Genomic DNA, 15,982 nt, shown 5'->3' with positions numbered 1-15,982 from the left:
CTATTTAATTCTGGGATCAGCAGGTGGCGTGGTGGCTAAGATGCTGGACACTCCCACAACGCTGACCATGGTTTGAGTCCTGGACCTGGTGGCTTGCTTTCTCTCACTTTCCCTCTCTCTCTATGTCTCTCTCTGGTCAAATTAAAATGAAGGAAGAAATGAATAAATAAATGTTAAAAAAAAAACTATTTACTTTTATTTATTCTTTTTTTTGACCAGAGAGAGACATAGAGAGAGAGGGAAAGTGAGAAAGCAAGCAACCAGGTCCAGGACTCGAACCGTGGTTGGCCATGTGGGAGTGTTCAGCATCCTAACCACCATGCTACCTGCTGGTCCCCAAAATAAATCTTTTTTTAAAAAATTTTTTTCATTTAACTTCATTTATTAATGTATTTATTTGTTTATTTCAGTTAGACCAGAGAGGGACAGAAGAGAGAGAGTGAGAAAGCAAGCCACCAGGTCTGGGACTCAAACTACAGTTGGCCATGTGGGAATCCAGTGCCTTTAACCATCATGCCACCTGCTGGTCCCCAAAATAAATAATTCTTTAAAAAAGAGAGTGAGTGAGAGAGAGAAAACCTTACAACAGAGCATTCTGTAAGTGTTGTTCCTATCCACCTCAGGCCCGGGAACATGCTAAACCTGCTGGGTGAAGCACCTATTCTCACCATGCCGATCTGGTCAGACATCTTCCTTTTCTTCCCCTTTTCAGGACACATCCTGAGTGTTTCTGAAACATGCCAGAATGCCCACTGGCTACGTTTCAATTCCCTCTTCACCTCTTTCTACATTTAACCAGATGATCAGTTCTTACACCCCTATATTAAACCACCCATAATTACACCATTATAAAATTACTGATCTTCCTTCCCCCAGCAAATGCTCCACCAGGAAAAGCCAGTTAGCAGTTATCAGGTATTTCCGAGATTGGGGGGTCACTTTCCACTGAACGCACTTTTCCTTCCTGGAAATGGATCTGAGACAACACTCTCAGTCACAGACGGCAGTGGCCTTCCATTAGCTTTGGACTCAGGATCTGCCTCCCTGCCCGAGTAGACACACTGCGAGCAGCACCAGGCAGGCTGGCTTCAGGGCAGTGCAAACTGTGGAGGCTCTGTGCTTGGGGGGCCAGGACTTTAAGATTCTGTTGATACTGTTTTGAAATTCTTAATTATTATTTTTTTTTAGAATTTTTTAAAATTTAACTTTATTTATTTAGTTAGTTTTAATTTGACCAGAGAGAGACAGAGTAAGGGGGGGGGTGAGAAAGGAAGCCGCCAGATCTGGGACTTGAACCATGGGTGGCCATGTGGGAGTCCAGTGTCCTTAACTACCACGCCACTTGCTGGCCCCAAAATTCTTAATTATTTTTAGTAGAGGCCTCACATTTATAGTTTGCACTGGGCCCCACGCATGCCACAGCTAGTCCTTGAATTTGATGATTTCTGGTTTCACATAAGTACCTGTGGGTCTGAACAAGACCGAGCAAGCTGGCCACTTCTTAGACCTTCTGCCGGGGCAGTGGTTAAGGTCACTTTTTTTCTTTTTTTGCTAGAGGGCACATGTGCTCTCCAGAGAAAAAGTGATAAAGCATGCCCTGGTGGGGTGTGGTCATGCTCCAAACCTCTCTCTTCCAATTCCCCCTCCTTTTGAGATTTTGGGCATGCTCATGCACATGTCTGGAGTGCTTCTCAAGCCACCAAGTTGGGACTTGAACCGTGCAGTCGGTCATGTGCATTCTAGCTGCCTTAACTACCAGCTATGGGCTGGTCCAAGGTCACTTCTTAAATTGGAAGGATCTTACTCTGAATACATTGATTGGGGCTGGTCTCATGGCTTGCTAAGTGGGTGTTAGCTAGATCCCACATGGCAGACTGCATGGTTCAAGTCCCAGGCCCAGTGGCTTGAGAAGCATGCTGGCTGCATGTGTATGCCTGCCCAAAATCCCAAAAGGAGGGAAAAATGGAAAAGGGATTGTGGTGTGACCACATCCCACTGGTGTGATTTCTCCCTCTCCCTCTGTCTCTCTCAGGCATTAATTACCCTACAGCAATTAAGAAACAAATACATTGATCAAAAATGATATCAAGGTGGGTTTGTGGTACAAACATAATGTGCTGTGAGGACCAGCAGATGGTATAATGGCTACGTCACTGGACTCCCACATGGCCAACCACAGTTCAAGTCCCAGATCTGGCAGCTTGAAACTGACGCCAGGCACATGTGCAAAATCCTGAGAGGAGAATGGGAGAGAAGGGATTGCGGCACGGCCATCCCTCCTGGGGGGTGATTTTTCACTTTCTGTTTCTCTCTCTCTCTGTCTCTGGTGAGTACACATACCCTATAGCTAAATAATTCTCAAAACAAAACAGAATATGCTATTCAAGAAAAGCTGGGTCCCACGTGGCAATCACAGTTCAAATCCAGCACTCAGAATGTGATTGAAATATCCAAAAACAAGAAAAAAAATTTTCCTTTCTTTTAGAGTTTTGCTATAGAGCACATGTGCTCACTGGAGAGGAGACAGAGACAGTGAGAAAGAAAGAGGGAAATCACCCCCTATGGAGGATGGCCATACCACAGTCCCTTCTCTTCCATTCTCTTCTCTGGATTTTGGGCACACACACACATGCACACAGCGTGATTTTCAAGCACCAGGTGTGGGACTTGAACCGTAGTTGATCATGTGAGAATCTGGCTGCCTTAACCACACTACCTGCTGACCCCAAACTTTCCCTTCTTAACATTCACTCAGGGGCTGACACATGCCTGTAAGCCCCACTAGGAAAACATACCCTGGGTCAGCCCAGAAATGCAGGGAAGCTTCAGATGGAAAATCTAAGCATCATAAAAACCTGCACTGACCTCTCTGGAAGGACTACCGATTCCCAAAAGAGCTCTCGTCTGAGAGTACATGTTAAACGAATCCACACGGTGATGGAACACGCACAATATCTAATCAAGGTACTTGCACTCTGGCGCACAAAGATCATCATCTTAGACACTTGAACTAACTTGTTAGCAAAACGGCCATTTATTAACAAAAAGTTGGTATCCTTTGCCACTACCAAAAGGAGACTAAAGGGGGAATAAAACAAGTATGTACTACTTTCAACAAAATAAGACCAGTAAGAATGCAGTTTATTGACAGGATGTTACAGACATCATTTACAAGGAAGGAGGGGGAGGAACAAGTCCAAGATCTCATATCCACGGAGGCCCAGCAGGGAAGTCTTCACTAGAGGTGGTTTATCAAGGGCACCCCGTGAGAGGGCAGCTCCTGCTGCAGCTGCCGGAAGAGCATCGCACACCGGTTCCTCTCCTGGGTCTTCCCCAGGGTGTGGTAGAGTCTGGCCTGAAAGTAAACGACGTCCCGGATTCTCTCTTTGCAGTCAACCTTTGCAAAATAGTTTTTGGCTTCATTGAGGTTCTCAATGGCGGCCTCCAGAGCTGACAGAAAGGAGGGAAAACACCGCACACATTTAACTTAACACTGTACAAGTTGTTTCCCAAACCTGGTATCTAGCTTTATTTATTTAACACGTATGAGATACTTTTATTTTCCCCATTCTTTTGAGAGAGGAGGTAAAAACACTAGGTTGAGGCTGAAAAAGGGTCCTGATTTCTAGTCTGGCACCTGGCTTGGTGAGGTTAAAATAACCCTTCACTGCCCTCAGCCTTCAGCCAAGCATACATGTGGAAGCACTTAAAATGCTGCATGAAATGTTAACATACATTCATGGACACTCAGAACTTACACTGTCCCAAATTTAATGTCTTTTCTTCTTCTGGACCCTAAACTTAGAAGCTTCCTGGAATAGTACTGCCCAGCAATCTTCATACAGAATCCTACCTTCTGCTTTCTTCAGTGGATCATAGGAAGCTGCTGAAGCCACCTGGCACTTGGCCACTAAGAACATGGCGCGGCCTTTGTCTAGAATAGCCCCATCCGCCAAGATGGGTTCAATGGCCATGTGGAGAAGACTTAAGGCCTGTTCTGGGATTCCAAGGATGAGCTGAAAAAGAAACACCGTGGCACTGTACAAACCCACATCAGCACCCACTACCAGGAAGGGCTTCATTTCTGGCTATTTTCTTCTCTTCTCTCTCTCTTTTTTTTTTTAATTTCTTTTTTTGGAGAGGTTTTTGCTATAGGGCGCGTGCGCTCACCAGACAGACAGAGAGAGAAAGAGAGACAGAAAGCGAGAACCCCCCCTCAGGGGGGATGGTCATGCCGCAATCCCTTCTCCTTCATTCTCCTTTCGGGATCTTGGGCACGCACACACACGCGCCCGGCGTGAGTTTTAAGCCACCAGGTCCGGGACGCGAACCGCGGTCGACTACGTGGGAGTCCAGCGACATAGCCATTACTCTAACTGCTGGTCCCTCTTCTCTTTTTTTTTGAAAGATTCTTGCTATAGGCTATAGGGTACATGCACTTGCCAGAGACACAAAAAGCAAGAAGAAATCACCCCCTAACGGAATGGCCATGCCACAATCCCTTTTCCTCCATTCTTCTCTCAGAATTTTGGGTGTGCATGCACATGCGTGTGGCATGAGTTTCAAGCCACCAGGTCCAGGACTAGAACTGCAGTCGACCATGTGGGAGTCCAGCAATAAATATAACCACTACAACATCTCCTGGTCTCCTGGGTATTCTCTCTATTCCTTTTTTTTTTTTTTTAGAGAGACATTTTTTGCTATAGGTCACAAGTGCTCACTGGAGAGACAGAGAGTGAGAGGTCACCGCCCAGGGGGATGGCTACACTGCAATCTCTTCCCCTCCATTCTTCTCTCAGGACTCTCAGGATTCTGGGCATGCATATGTGCCCAGCCTGAGTTTGAAGCTACCAAGTCCAGAACTTGAACCATGGTCAGCCATGTGGGAGTCCAGCAACGTAACCATTACATCATCTGCTGGTCTCTAAATTACTACCGTTGGCTTTCTTTTTCCTGGCATGTACCATACACCATAAGGGGCACAACGCTCCCAGAAAACATGACGTGTGACAGACTGATCTCAGACTACAGACATAGTAGGGAGCTGTTGTGCACACTACAGAAAGGTTTCTGTTTTTATGAAAAGATTCAGTATTGATATTCTTTAGACTGCTGATTCTGAAGGTCTGATCTAGCTGTATAAGAATCATTGTAAGTGGACCAGCAGATGGCGGGATGGTTACATTGCTGGACTCCCAGGTAGTTATCCACAGTTCAAGTCTCGGACTAAGCAGCTTAAAAATCATGCTGGGTGCTCGGTGCATGTGCATGCATGCCCAAGATCCTGAAGGAGAATGGAGGAGAAGAGATTGCAGTGTGGCCATACCCCCTGGGGGTGATTTTTTTTTTTTTTTTTTTCTTTCAGTCTCTCTGGTGAGCACACATTCCTTAAAACAAAAAAAAAAAAAAAAAAAAAAAAAAATTCACTGTTGGTGGAGGAGCAGCAGGGGACATGGTTAAGGTGCTGGACATGGCCAATTCCACAGCTGCTTGAAAAATCACACCAGGCACCTTCTCCTACCCCTCTCCCTCTTTGACAAGTGCATATGCCTTGTGGTGCAAAAAAAAAAAAAAAAAGGATAAAAAAAGAAAAAATAAATGAAGCTAATACATGCTATATGCTACAACACAGATGAAACTTGAAAACTATGCTACATGAAAGAAGCCAGTCACATAAGGCCACACCCGAGTGTTACCTGGTTCCATTTATGTGAAATATCCAGAATAGTAAACCCACAGAGAGAGAGCATTGGGGGCTGCTGGTGGTAGGGGGGAGTGACTGCTGGAGTATAAAGTTCCCTTTTTGTGTAATAAAAATACTCTGAGAATCGGCAGTAGTGATGGTTATAAAATACTGTGAATATTATCAAAACCACTACTCTGTACACTTTAAAATACTAAAATGGGGATGGTCAGCAGATGGTGTAGCAGTTACATTGCTGGACTCCCACATAGCCGACTGCTGTTCCAGTCCGGGACCTGGTAGCTTGAAACTCATGCTAGGCGTGTGCGTGCGTGCCCAAGATCCTGGGAGGAGAATGGAGGAGAAGGGATTGCAGTGTGGCTATCCCCCCTGGGGGGTGATTTCTTACTCTCTCTGTCTCTCTCTGGTGACCACATGGGCCCTAAAGCAAGAAGCTCTAAAGAAAAAAATGCTAAAATGGTAAATTTTATCTTAAGAAAAAAGAGTCATTGGGGAATCTGATAAGAAAAAAAATTCCTAGATAATGACATCAAAGAACAGGAAAAGATTCCTGGGCTCTAGAGATCCTAACTCAGGTCCCAGGCAAAGTCAGGAAAGAAGATACTTCTTAAGTCTTCTCAATAATTCTAATGTATAGTCAGTTTGGAGAACTTGTGCTTTCACGATTGATCCACGCATTCAATAACATTTACTGAAAGCCTATGATGTGTATGTCCTGCTAGGTACCAGGACACATAGCCTAAAATATAGAGAATCCCTTCTTTCCTAGACTTCACTGGGGGAGGAAGAAAACCAACATAAAATATACTTTGATTTCTAAAGCCTTGATGAAACTAACTTCCTCATTTCTTTATTCACACACCCTGTTACTAAGTTGAGCATCCCTCTGTGCCAAATAATCATAGTATGATGTGGTGTCCTCACTGAGGCACCGAGTCCCCTGGAATAATAAACACACGGCTTGGGAAAGCCAGTGCCCCTGGGAGGAATCAGCTTGTCACCACACACACAGCTCGAGCCTCCAAAGTCTTCCCTTGGAGGACTCGCACGAGGAGACTGCTTTTCCAGACTTTAAAGATAGCAAGTAAAAGCTCATTATTGTCCTTTTCAACTCCAAGAAATAGTAACAGACTCACCAGTTCTTGAGCACGCATATGAGCTGTAAAAACAGAGATCAGCTTACCTGGGCAAAAGCCAAGTTCAGCACTGTTTCGGAGGCCAAGTACTGTAGCCGGTACTCCTTGGAGAGAGCCAGAGCCTGCAGGAGCACGGGCAGCGCGATGGTGGGGGAGGAAGATCGCCAGTACAGTTCTGCCACCGACAGCAGGACGCTGACCGCAAGAGGAAAGCACGGGATGAGAACAGCCACCAGCACATCTCCATGAGACGCACGAGAGACCCTTACCTGATCACCATTTCGGTATTCTTCAATTTCTGGCAATGAAGCAACAGCTTCTGTAAAAGCCTATGTGCCTCTGACATTTGGTTCTGAGCTTGTAGTACAACTGCTTTTCTGAAACAGAATCAAAACAAACAAAAGTGGTTATGTGCATGTGTTTCAAGTGTTTTAACTACAGTCACTTTGGGAGTGAGAATCCCTATTTCCTCAGTTAGACTGTAAACCTCCCAAGCGAAAGAACTGTGCCTGATTTGTTACAAGAAAAAAATGTGTGTGCAAATGTTCACATGTACATATGCATGCAAGAAAAAAGTCTAGAATGACAGATATCAGAATGTTAGTGATTATCTGAGTGATACTTATTTTCTCCATTTTGCTTATTGGTATTTTCACATTTCCTGTAATAAATAGAAAAAATGGTTTTTCCTATGCTAAAGTAAATCAATTAATGCACACAAAAAAGAAATGAAAATAAAGCCATTTGAAATTTATTTCATTCTGAGGTTGTAAAGTTTCTTACCTATATACACCCTCTATGCTATTAAGAGCTGTAATTCCTGTAACAAGTGAATCAGCCAAATGATATTTGCCATCGTTCATTGCTCTATCAAACTGTATTTTTTGATCACACAGCATCCATAACTAATAAGAAAAAAAAAAGCAATGATTAAGTATAAAACAGTTCATGTTCACCTTATTGTTTAGTGAGGAGATAAAGATATTTTGATTTACGGGAACCAGCAGTTAGTGTGATGGCTATGTCACTGGACTCCCATGTAGTCGACCGTGGTTCGCGTCCTGGACCCGGTGGCTTAAAACTAATGCTGGGCGCGTGTGCATGCGTGCCCAAGATCCCGAAAGGAGAATGGATGAGAAGGGATTGTGGCGTGACCATCCCCCCTGGGGGGTGATTTCTCGCTTTCTGTCTCTCTGTCTCTCTCTGTCTGTCTGGCGAGCGCAAGCGCCCTATAGCAAAAATCCTCCAAAAAAAAAAAAGATATTTTGATTTGCTTGCCAAGTATCCTTACGATTCACACATCCTTTTTTCAAAAATTATTTTACTGGGGGGCCAGCAAGTGGCATAGTGGTTACATCACTGAACTCCCACATGGCTGACCATGGTTTGACTCTCAGACCCGGTGGCTTGAACCTCACACCAGGTGCATGTGCTAAAGGTCCCGGGAGAATGGAGAAGGGAGTGTGGTATGGCCATCCCCACTGAGGGATGATTTCTCACTTTCCCTCTCAGTCTCTGTTCTCCCCTAACACTGTACCCCCCAGCACATGCGCCCTAAAGGCAAAAAAGTTATTGTATTTATTATTATTAGTTTAAGTTTGCTATAGAGCATGTGTGACTACCAGAGAGCAACAGAGAGAAAGCCAGAGGAAAGATGAGAAAGCAAGTCACCAGATCTGGGATTCAAACCATGGTCAGACATGTGGGAGTCCAGTGCATTAACCATCACACCACTCGCTGGCCCCAAATTCACACATTCTTTTGAGATTTAAAAATAAATTTTAAATATTTCAAGTACATGAAAAGCACAGAGAATAAAACACAAATATAGGTATGCCAATCAGCAATGTTGCCAACTTTTTGCTTCATTTGCTTCAGATATTGCTAGATAGTACTGAAGTCCTTAGCAAATTCTAATTCCCTCTCTCTCTTTGCAAAGCAAGCCCTGATACGGGTTTATCATTACCATTCGTGTTTTTTATACTTCTTTTTTTGTTTTTGAGAGATTTTTGCTAGGGCACATGTGCTTGCCAGAGATGGAGACAGAAAGGGAGAAAACACCCCCCAGGGGGAATGGCCACACCACAATCCCTTTTCCTCCAGTCTCCTCTCAGGATCTTGGGCACACATACACACAAGTTTGGTGTGAGTTTAAGCCACTGGATCCGAGACTCGAATCATGGTTAACTATGTGAGAGTCCAGCGACATAACCACTATGCCATCTGCTGGTCTCCATGTTTTTTTTTTTTTTTAAAGAATTATTTTATTTAACTTTACTTATTTATTTTAATTTGATGAGAGAGGGGAAAGAGGGGAGAAAGAGAGAGAGAGAAGAAGAAAGTGAGAAAGCAAGTTGCCAGGTCCAGGACTCAAACCACGGTAGGCCATGCAGGAGTCTAGCGCTCTTAACCACTACACCACTTCCTGCTGGCCTCGGTCCCAATGTTTTTATACTTTACAGTGTATATACTTATCCTTATATATAACAATATACAGTATGAACTAGTATGTTTCTAAACCATGCATAAGTAAGTAATATACTGTATGCATCCTATGACAATTTTCTTTTTAGCTCAATATTATTTTTCTAAGGACAGACTGTAAAATATTCTGCTTTGCTTTTTATTTTTTTAATTCATTTATTAGAGGACTTACCAGAGAGACACAGAAAGAGAAAGAAAGAGAGAAAGTATCCCATAATGGGGACCGTCATGCCACAATCCCTTCTCTTCTATTTCTCCTTCAGGGTTTTGAGCATGCACGTACACGCACCCAGCATGTTTATTTGAGCCGCCAGTCCAAGACTCAAACCAAGTGGCTGGGCATGTAGGATCCAGCCACCTTAACCATCACACCACCAGCCAGCCCTTCTGCTTTAAATTAAGAGTAAAAAAGCTTCTTTCGGAAATAAATCTAATGCCCACAAAAGGCAGCTTACCTGGGCATGCTGACTATTAGGTGGAAATCGTTCTTTCAAGTGTTTTAACACTTCAGAAGCTGCAGCGAAACAGCCCTAAAATAGAAAGATGCCGATTGATTACACAACCTGTGTTGAGACCACCACACCTGCTGCACCACACACAGGAAGTTGACACGATTCACCTACTCATGATACAGCAGCCTGGAAGACACTGGGAGAGACCGTCAAATTTCAATGTAATATATTTTCTTTTATTTTTTCAAAGAAATCATTATTAATTTAATCTTACTATTATTTTAATTTGCTACAGGGTACATGTGCTCACCAGAGAGAGGAGGAGGAGAAAGAGAAAGAAAGCTGCTAGGTTTGGGACCCTCAAAACTGTGGTTGGCTATGTGGGAGTTGGCACCTTAACCACCACAAAGTGGTACTGGCCTCAAAGTGATATTTTCTTGAGGTTCTAATAATTTTTCTTCATTATTTTAAAATTTTAAAAATTATAGATGTAAGATATGACTATTCTAGAAAAAAACCTATAAAATATATGTAAAAAAAGACATTGCTTTTTTAAAAAATTATTTAATTTGTCATATTAAATTAGTTAATATGACAAGAGAAGGAAAGAGAGAGAAAGTGAGAGAGCAAGTCACCAGGTCCGAGACTCGAATTGTGGTCCGCCATGTATGTGGGAGTCCAACACCTTAACCACCACGCCACCTGCCAGCCCCAACAAATTACTTTTAATTCTGCCAAAGATAATTATGGCTAATGTTTTGATGTCTCTCCTTTTAAGCTTCTGTTATACACATTAGCATAAAACATACAAATATTCTGAGAAAGTTATATATGCTATCTTTGTAAGTTATTCATAAAACTGTTTACCCCATGGTAATAAATATATTAGTAGTATTGGCTTGTCAGAAAAGTCATGACTCATTTTTTTCCATGTTTTTCTATGTAAAAATGTGTCACGCGTTTTCTGACAACCCAATAGTAGTTAATGAATATTTTTTGAATGAATCTTTCCAGTGTCAATACAAAACTATATCACCACAATATTTTATTAGGTAAGTAAATTATGGTATATCAAAATAACCTCCTAGTCTTGGTATTTTGGTTGTTTCTAATTTTTTCTATTTTAAAAATTGGGGGCCAGCAGTGGCATGGTGGTTAGGGCACTGGACTCTCACATGGTTGACGGTGGTTCAAGACCTAATGGTTTGCTTTCTCACTCTCTCTCTCTCTGGTCAAATAAATAAATTAATTTAATTAAATAATTACTTTTTAAAAAAGGTAAATTAAAGACCAGCAGATGGCATAATAGTTACATCGCTGGACGCCCACGTAGTTAACTGCAGTTAAAATCCCAGACCTGTCGCTTTAAAATATATTGGGTGGGGGCTGGCAGGTGGTGTAGTGGCTGAAGGCACTGGACTCCCACACGGCCAACCACGGTCCAACTCCTGGACCTACTGGCTCACTTTCATTTTTTGTAACTAAAGAATTCTTTTTTAAACATCTTTGTTCATCTGATTGGTGAAACCAGAATTTCAATATTTCAAATTTGATTTTTCAGATGAAAAGTTTTCCTAATTTTCTTTATTAATGCTTTTTCTGTGAACAAGCATTTAGATCTTTCTTTGTTTTGTTTTTAAGAATTATTTGTTTGGGACCAGCAGTTGACGTAATGGCTACGTTGCTGGACTCCCATGTAGTCGACTGTGGTTTGAGTCCCGGACCCAGTGGCTTAAACTCACACTGGGGGTGTGTACATGCATGCTCAAGATCCCGAGAAGAGAATAGAGAAGGGATTGCGGCATAGCCATCCCCCTGGGGGGTGATTTCTCACTTTCTGTCTCTGTCTTTCTGGAGAGTGCACGCGCTCTATAGCAAAAATCTCTCAAAAAAAAAAAAAAAAGAATTATTTGTTCAACTTTATTTTTTATTATTATTATTATTAAATTTGATGAGAGAGAGAGAAAGTGAAAAAGCAAACTGCAAGGTCTGGGACTCGAACCATGGTTGGCCATGTGGGAGTCCAGCACCCTTAACCACCATGCCACCTGCTGGTTCCTTAGTCTTTTTTCTAAATTATTTTATATAACATAATTTATTTATTTATTTTAATTTGATCAGAGAGAAACAGAACAAGTGAGCAAGTGAGACAGAGAGAGAGAGAAAGCAAGAAGGCAAGCTGCCAGGTCCAGGACTGGAACCATGGTTGGAGTCTGGCACCCTCAACCGCCATGCCACCTGCTGGCCCTGCTCTTAGTTTTATATTGTTGGGAGGTTTACCTTTATCTTTCCAACCTCAGATGTTCAATTTGTCCTAATTCTTTCATCAGGTAACGTAATTTCTGCCTATACAGAAGCTCAGATAAACTTTCATTTGAAGTAAGTGGAAATTACATTGAGTTATAGTAAAAGATTATTTTTTAAAAGAACTATTTTATTTAATTTTACTTATCATTATCATTATAATTATTTTTCTTTTTTGGTAGAGGTTTTTGCTGTAGAGTGCGTGCGCTCACCAGAAAGAGAGAGAGAGACAGAGAAATACAAGGCAAGAAATCCCCCCCAGGGGGATGGCCACGCCGCAATCCCTTCTCCTCCTCCATTCTCCTCTTGGGATCTTGGGCACTCATGCACACACGCCAGGCATGAGTTAAAGTCACTGGGTCCAGGACTCAAACCGCGGTCGACTACATGGGAGTCCAGCAACATAGCCATTATGCCAACTGCTGGCCCCATTATCATTATTTTTTAACTCAACCAGACAAAGACAGAAAGAGAGAGAGGGAAAGCAGGAAAGCAAGCCAACAGGTACAGGACTCGAACCATAGTCAATCATGCAGGAGTCCAACACCTCTAACCACCATGCTACCTGTTGACCCCAGTAAAAGATTATTGTTTCTAGTCTTAGGATTTTAACTGGCCAGTCTTGCCAGTTACTTTCATGATACCATACAGAGATCCAGGCGAGTTGCCAAACCTTCAAGGCCACGTAGACTGCAGTGGACACCCTTTAGTATACTCCAAAACATTCTCCCGAGGCTGAGAGAATGATACAAGATGAACCAGAATTACACGGGAAGAGTAGAGGGGGCTGGCTATCTTGGAAAAAGAGTGTGTTCTTCTCTCTTGGGGATGCAGAGGGAAACTCACATGGCAGCTCAGAGCCCCGTAGCTCCTTTCAGGATCACCCAAGGGCTGCCACACCACAAAACAACAGTGTGGCATCTGATTTATTTGGAGATCAGTGTCAGAAGCAGACACAAAGAAGGTAAGACTCATAATAAAGCTGCCTTCTCCACACCTGGCCAAGTTTAACCTCCAGGTGCGAGTCTAACCTGTATAATTAGAAATGTGACAGTCATCAGCCCAGCGAGTATATCCACATGGTTGATATTCTTTTCTTTTTTTTTAGAGAGGTTTTTGCTATAGGGTGTGTGCACTCGCCGGAAAGACAGAGAGAGACAGAGAAAGCAAGAAATCACCCCCCAGGGGGATGACCATGTCGTAATCCCTTCTCCATTCTTCTCTCCGGATTTTGGGCATGCACGCACATGCACCCAGCCATTGTGAGTTCAAGCCACTGGGTCTGGGACTTGAACAGTGGTCGACTACATGGGAGTCCAGTGACATAGCCATTACGCCATGCTGGTCCCCATATGGTTGATATTCTACAACTAGAAAGGTGATTCTGAGGCAGGTTGAGAGAACGGGGGAAAGGGAGTGATGTGACATAGAGGCCACTGTCTTCTAGTTTTGCATCAAAAAATTTCCTAAGGTGTTGAATTCCCACATGGCCAAATGCAGTCTGAGTCTCAGGCCCAGCGGCTTGAAAATCACACCTGGCACATGTGCACACATGCAAGCCCAAAACTCCTAGAGGAGAATGAAGGAGAAGGGACTGCTGCATGGCCATCCCCCCAGGAAGTGATCTCTCACGTTCCTTCTTTGTTTCTCTCTAGTGAGTGCACACACCCTACTGGAAAACCTAAAAAGAAAAAAAGCCTTCTCGCCAGGTGTGATGCTTCCGTATTCCCAGCTACTTAAAGGCTGAGGAAGGAGGATCACAGGTTCAAGGCTACCTGGGACAACCAGTACAGTGAGACCCTGTCTCTAAAGTAAAAAGAAGAAGAAAGACTTCCTGATACATTCTGGCCAATGGGGCCAAACAATGAAGCCTTTCACACAGGTACAGAGAACAGAGGGAGATAAAGATGGAAATACAAATGCAGATCCAAAGAACATGGTTACTTTTCAGGGTCTTAGCCCTAGGAAAAATCACAGAATCCAACAAATGTCTTTGGAGAAAGTTTAAAGGCTAAAGGATTGAGCCAAAACCAACATTTTTGTAAGTAGTTTTCCATTCCAGTAAAAGAATTTAATGATTCTTATGCTATATAACTCAAAGAGAACTAAAGGGAAACTATTCTTATTTTTTAAATTTTTTTTAAAGAATTAGTTTATTTAACTTTACTTACTTACTTTAATTTGACCAGAGAGGGACAGAGCAAGAGAGAAAAAAAGTGAGAAAGCAAGCTGCCAGGTCTGGGACTCAAACTATAGTCGGCCATGTGGGGGTCCAGCACCCCAACCACTATGCCACCTGCCAGTCCTAAAGTTCTTTTTTAAAGAGATTTTTGCTATAGGGCATGTATGCTCACTACAGAGACAGAGAGAGACAGAAAGCGAGAAACCACACACCACCAGGGGTGGTTGCCATGCTGCAATCTCTTCTCCATTTTTCTCTCTGAATTTTGGGCATGCATGCCCAACATGAGGTTTCACCACTGGGTCCAGGACTCAAATCACGGTCAACTACGTGGGCGTCCAGGGAAGTAACTATTATGCCATTTGCTGGTCCCTAAAGGGAACTGATTATACTATAATGTTAGGGTCACTATACAGTGACATCAAAAAGCCAAGGTGGGGGGTAGCCACAATGGCATGTGGGTTGGGACCAAAAGGAGGCCTGGGTTTGATTCCCAGTCCAGCCTAAAGACCAGGTACAACTTTGTGCACCTGTAATCCTAGCAACTCAGGAAGGCTGAAGCAGGAGGACCTGAGTTTGAGGTGTAACACAGGGAGACTGTCTAATCTAAAAGAGATCCAGGTGTGGCTGTGCATGCTTGTAATCCCAGCTCCTACTGGGAGGCTGAAGCAGGAGGACCACCATAAAGTCACTCACCTGATACTCTTTAGTGGGTGTAGTGTATGGCATGTAAGTGACATCTCAGTAAAGTTATTTGGGGAAAAAAGTCACACAAGCCTTACACCAAAGGCCACAATGAAGGTTCACTGACTCACTCATTAGCAAATGCTCCACTAACTGCAGCAGGAGAGGGTCAAAAGTGATGTTAAAGAGGTTCCCGTACTACACAGAGGAGAAAACAAGAGAGATGGGTGTGCAACCTTCTCGGAGGAGAGCAAATAGCAAGTCCAGCTGGTTTGCCACTGTGCCCCCAGAAAGCTTGGGAGTGCCGCCCAAGTACAGGCAGAAAGCTGCTGCTGAGGGTGCAGTGGAGCCCAGAGTGAGAGCCAGCCACTGCCTTGTTTGCATGGCTACTTAAAGGACTAGAAAATGGCATGGCAGATAAGATGCTGCATTCGTACACAGCCAACAGTGATTCAAATCCCAGACATAGCTGACGGGGCCATGCAGGCAACACAAGCTGGTAAGGATGCTGCCTCCCATTCTAAGGCAAGGCCTGGACTGGGAAGAAACTGAGGCAAGGCCAGTTTACGAGCTCTCCCTTGTGTCCTTGAACTGGCCGGTATTCAATTTCTCTGCCGTGAGTTTTACTGTTATTACTGTACCGTGTAAGGGTAAAACATCACCCCCAACCATTGCAATAAAGCCAATTAGTGATCTTGTAGGAATGTGGTTCCCTAAGTCTGACAAGAGGATCAGGAAATTTAAAACTCCCCCACCTGTCTGTTTTTAAGTCAAAATTAACATATAGATTAAGTTAGTATAAACCAAATTAGCATTAGAAGCATATGTAGACTAAGTTAGTTTAAGGTTAGTTTTACTTACATACCCCTTGTTAAAGCTACAGGCCAAAGTTAACTCACACTAGCAAAGTCAGCACATTCACCACATAACAGAGACTCAGAGATAAAACAAAAAAACTCACTAATTGACAAGACTCAACAAACAAAATGCAGGAACCCACAGATTTATTAGAGGAAAAAGCCTGGATGGGACAACA

The 15,982-nt window shown here is 43.2% G+C and overlaps 1 protein-coding gene across 3 annotated transcripts in view; it reads right to left on the bottom strand.

The window, feature by feature from the left end:
- Positions 1–3,120: 3,120 nt before the first annotated feature.
- ANAPC5 (anaphase promoting complex subunit 5) overlaps positions 3,121–15,982 on the bottom strand; it is a 40,943-nt gene continuing 28,081 nt past the window's right edge. For 2 of the 3 annotated variants that reach the window (XM_006149302.3, XM_006149303.3), the window contains exons 12-17: positions 9,780–9,854; positions 7,624–7,745; positions 7,110–7,217; positions 6,888–7,035; positions 3,854–4,016; positions 3,239–3,450 (exon numbers count right to left, since the gene is read on the bottom strand). In XM_006149302.3, coding sequence (XP_006149364.1) covers positions 3,239–3,450; positions 3,854–4,016; positions 6,888–7,035; positions 7,110–7,217; positions 7,624–7,745; positions 9,780–9,854 — 828 coding nt within the window. Of the gene's footprint in view, positions 3,451–3,853; positions 4,017–6,887; positions 7,036–7,109; positions 7,218–7,623; positions 7,746–9,779; positions 9,855–15,982 lie in introns of all 3 variants that reach the window. The other variant, XM_006149301.3, reaches the window with a different exon arrangement.

This window comes from Tupaia chinensis, unplaced genomic scaffold (assembly GCF_000334495.1).
Source record: "Tupaia chinensis unplaced genomic scaffold, TupChi_1.0 Scaffold000258_1, whole genome shotgun sequence".
Classification (NCBI taxonomy): domain Eukaryota; kingdom Metazoa; phylum Chordata; class Mammalia; order Scandentia; family Tupaiidae; genus Tupaia; species Tupaia belangeri.
Note: the sequence above shows the minus strand (reverse complement) of the source record. Positions and strands in the feature narration are given on the sequence as shown.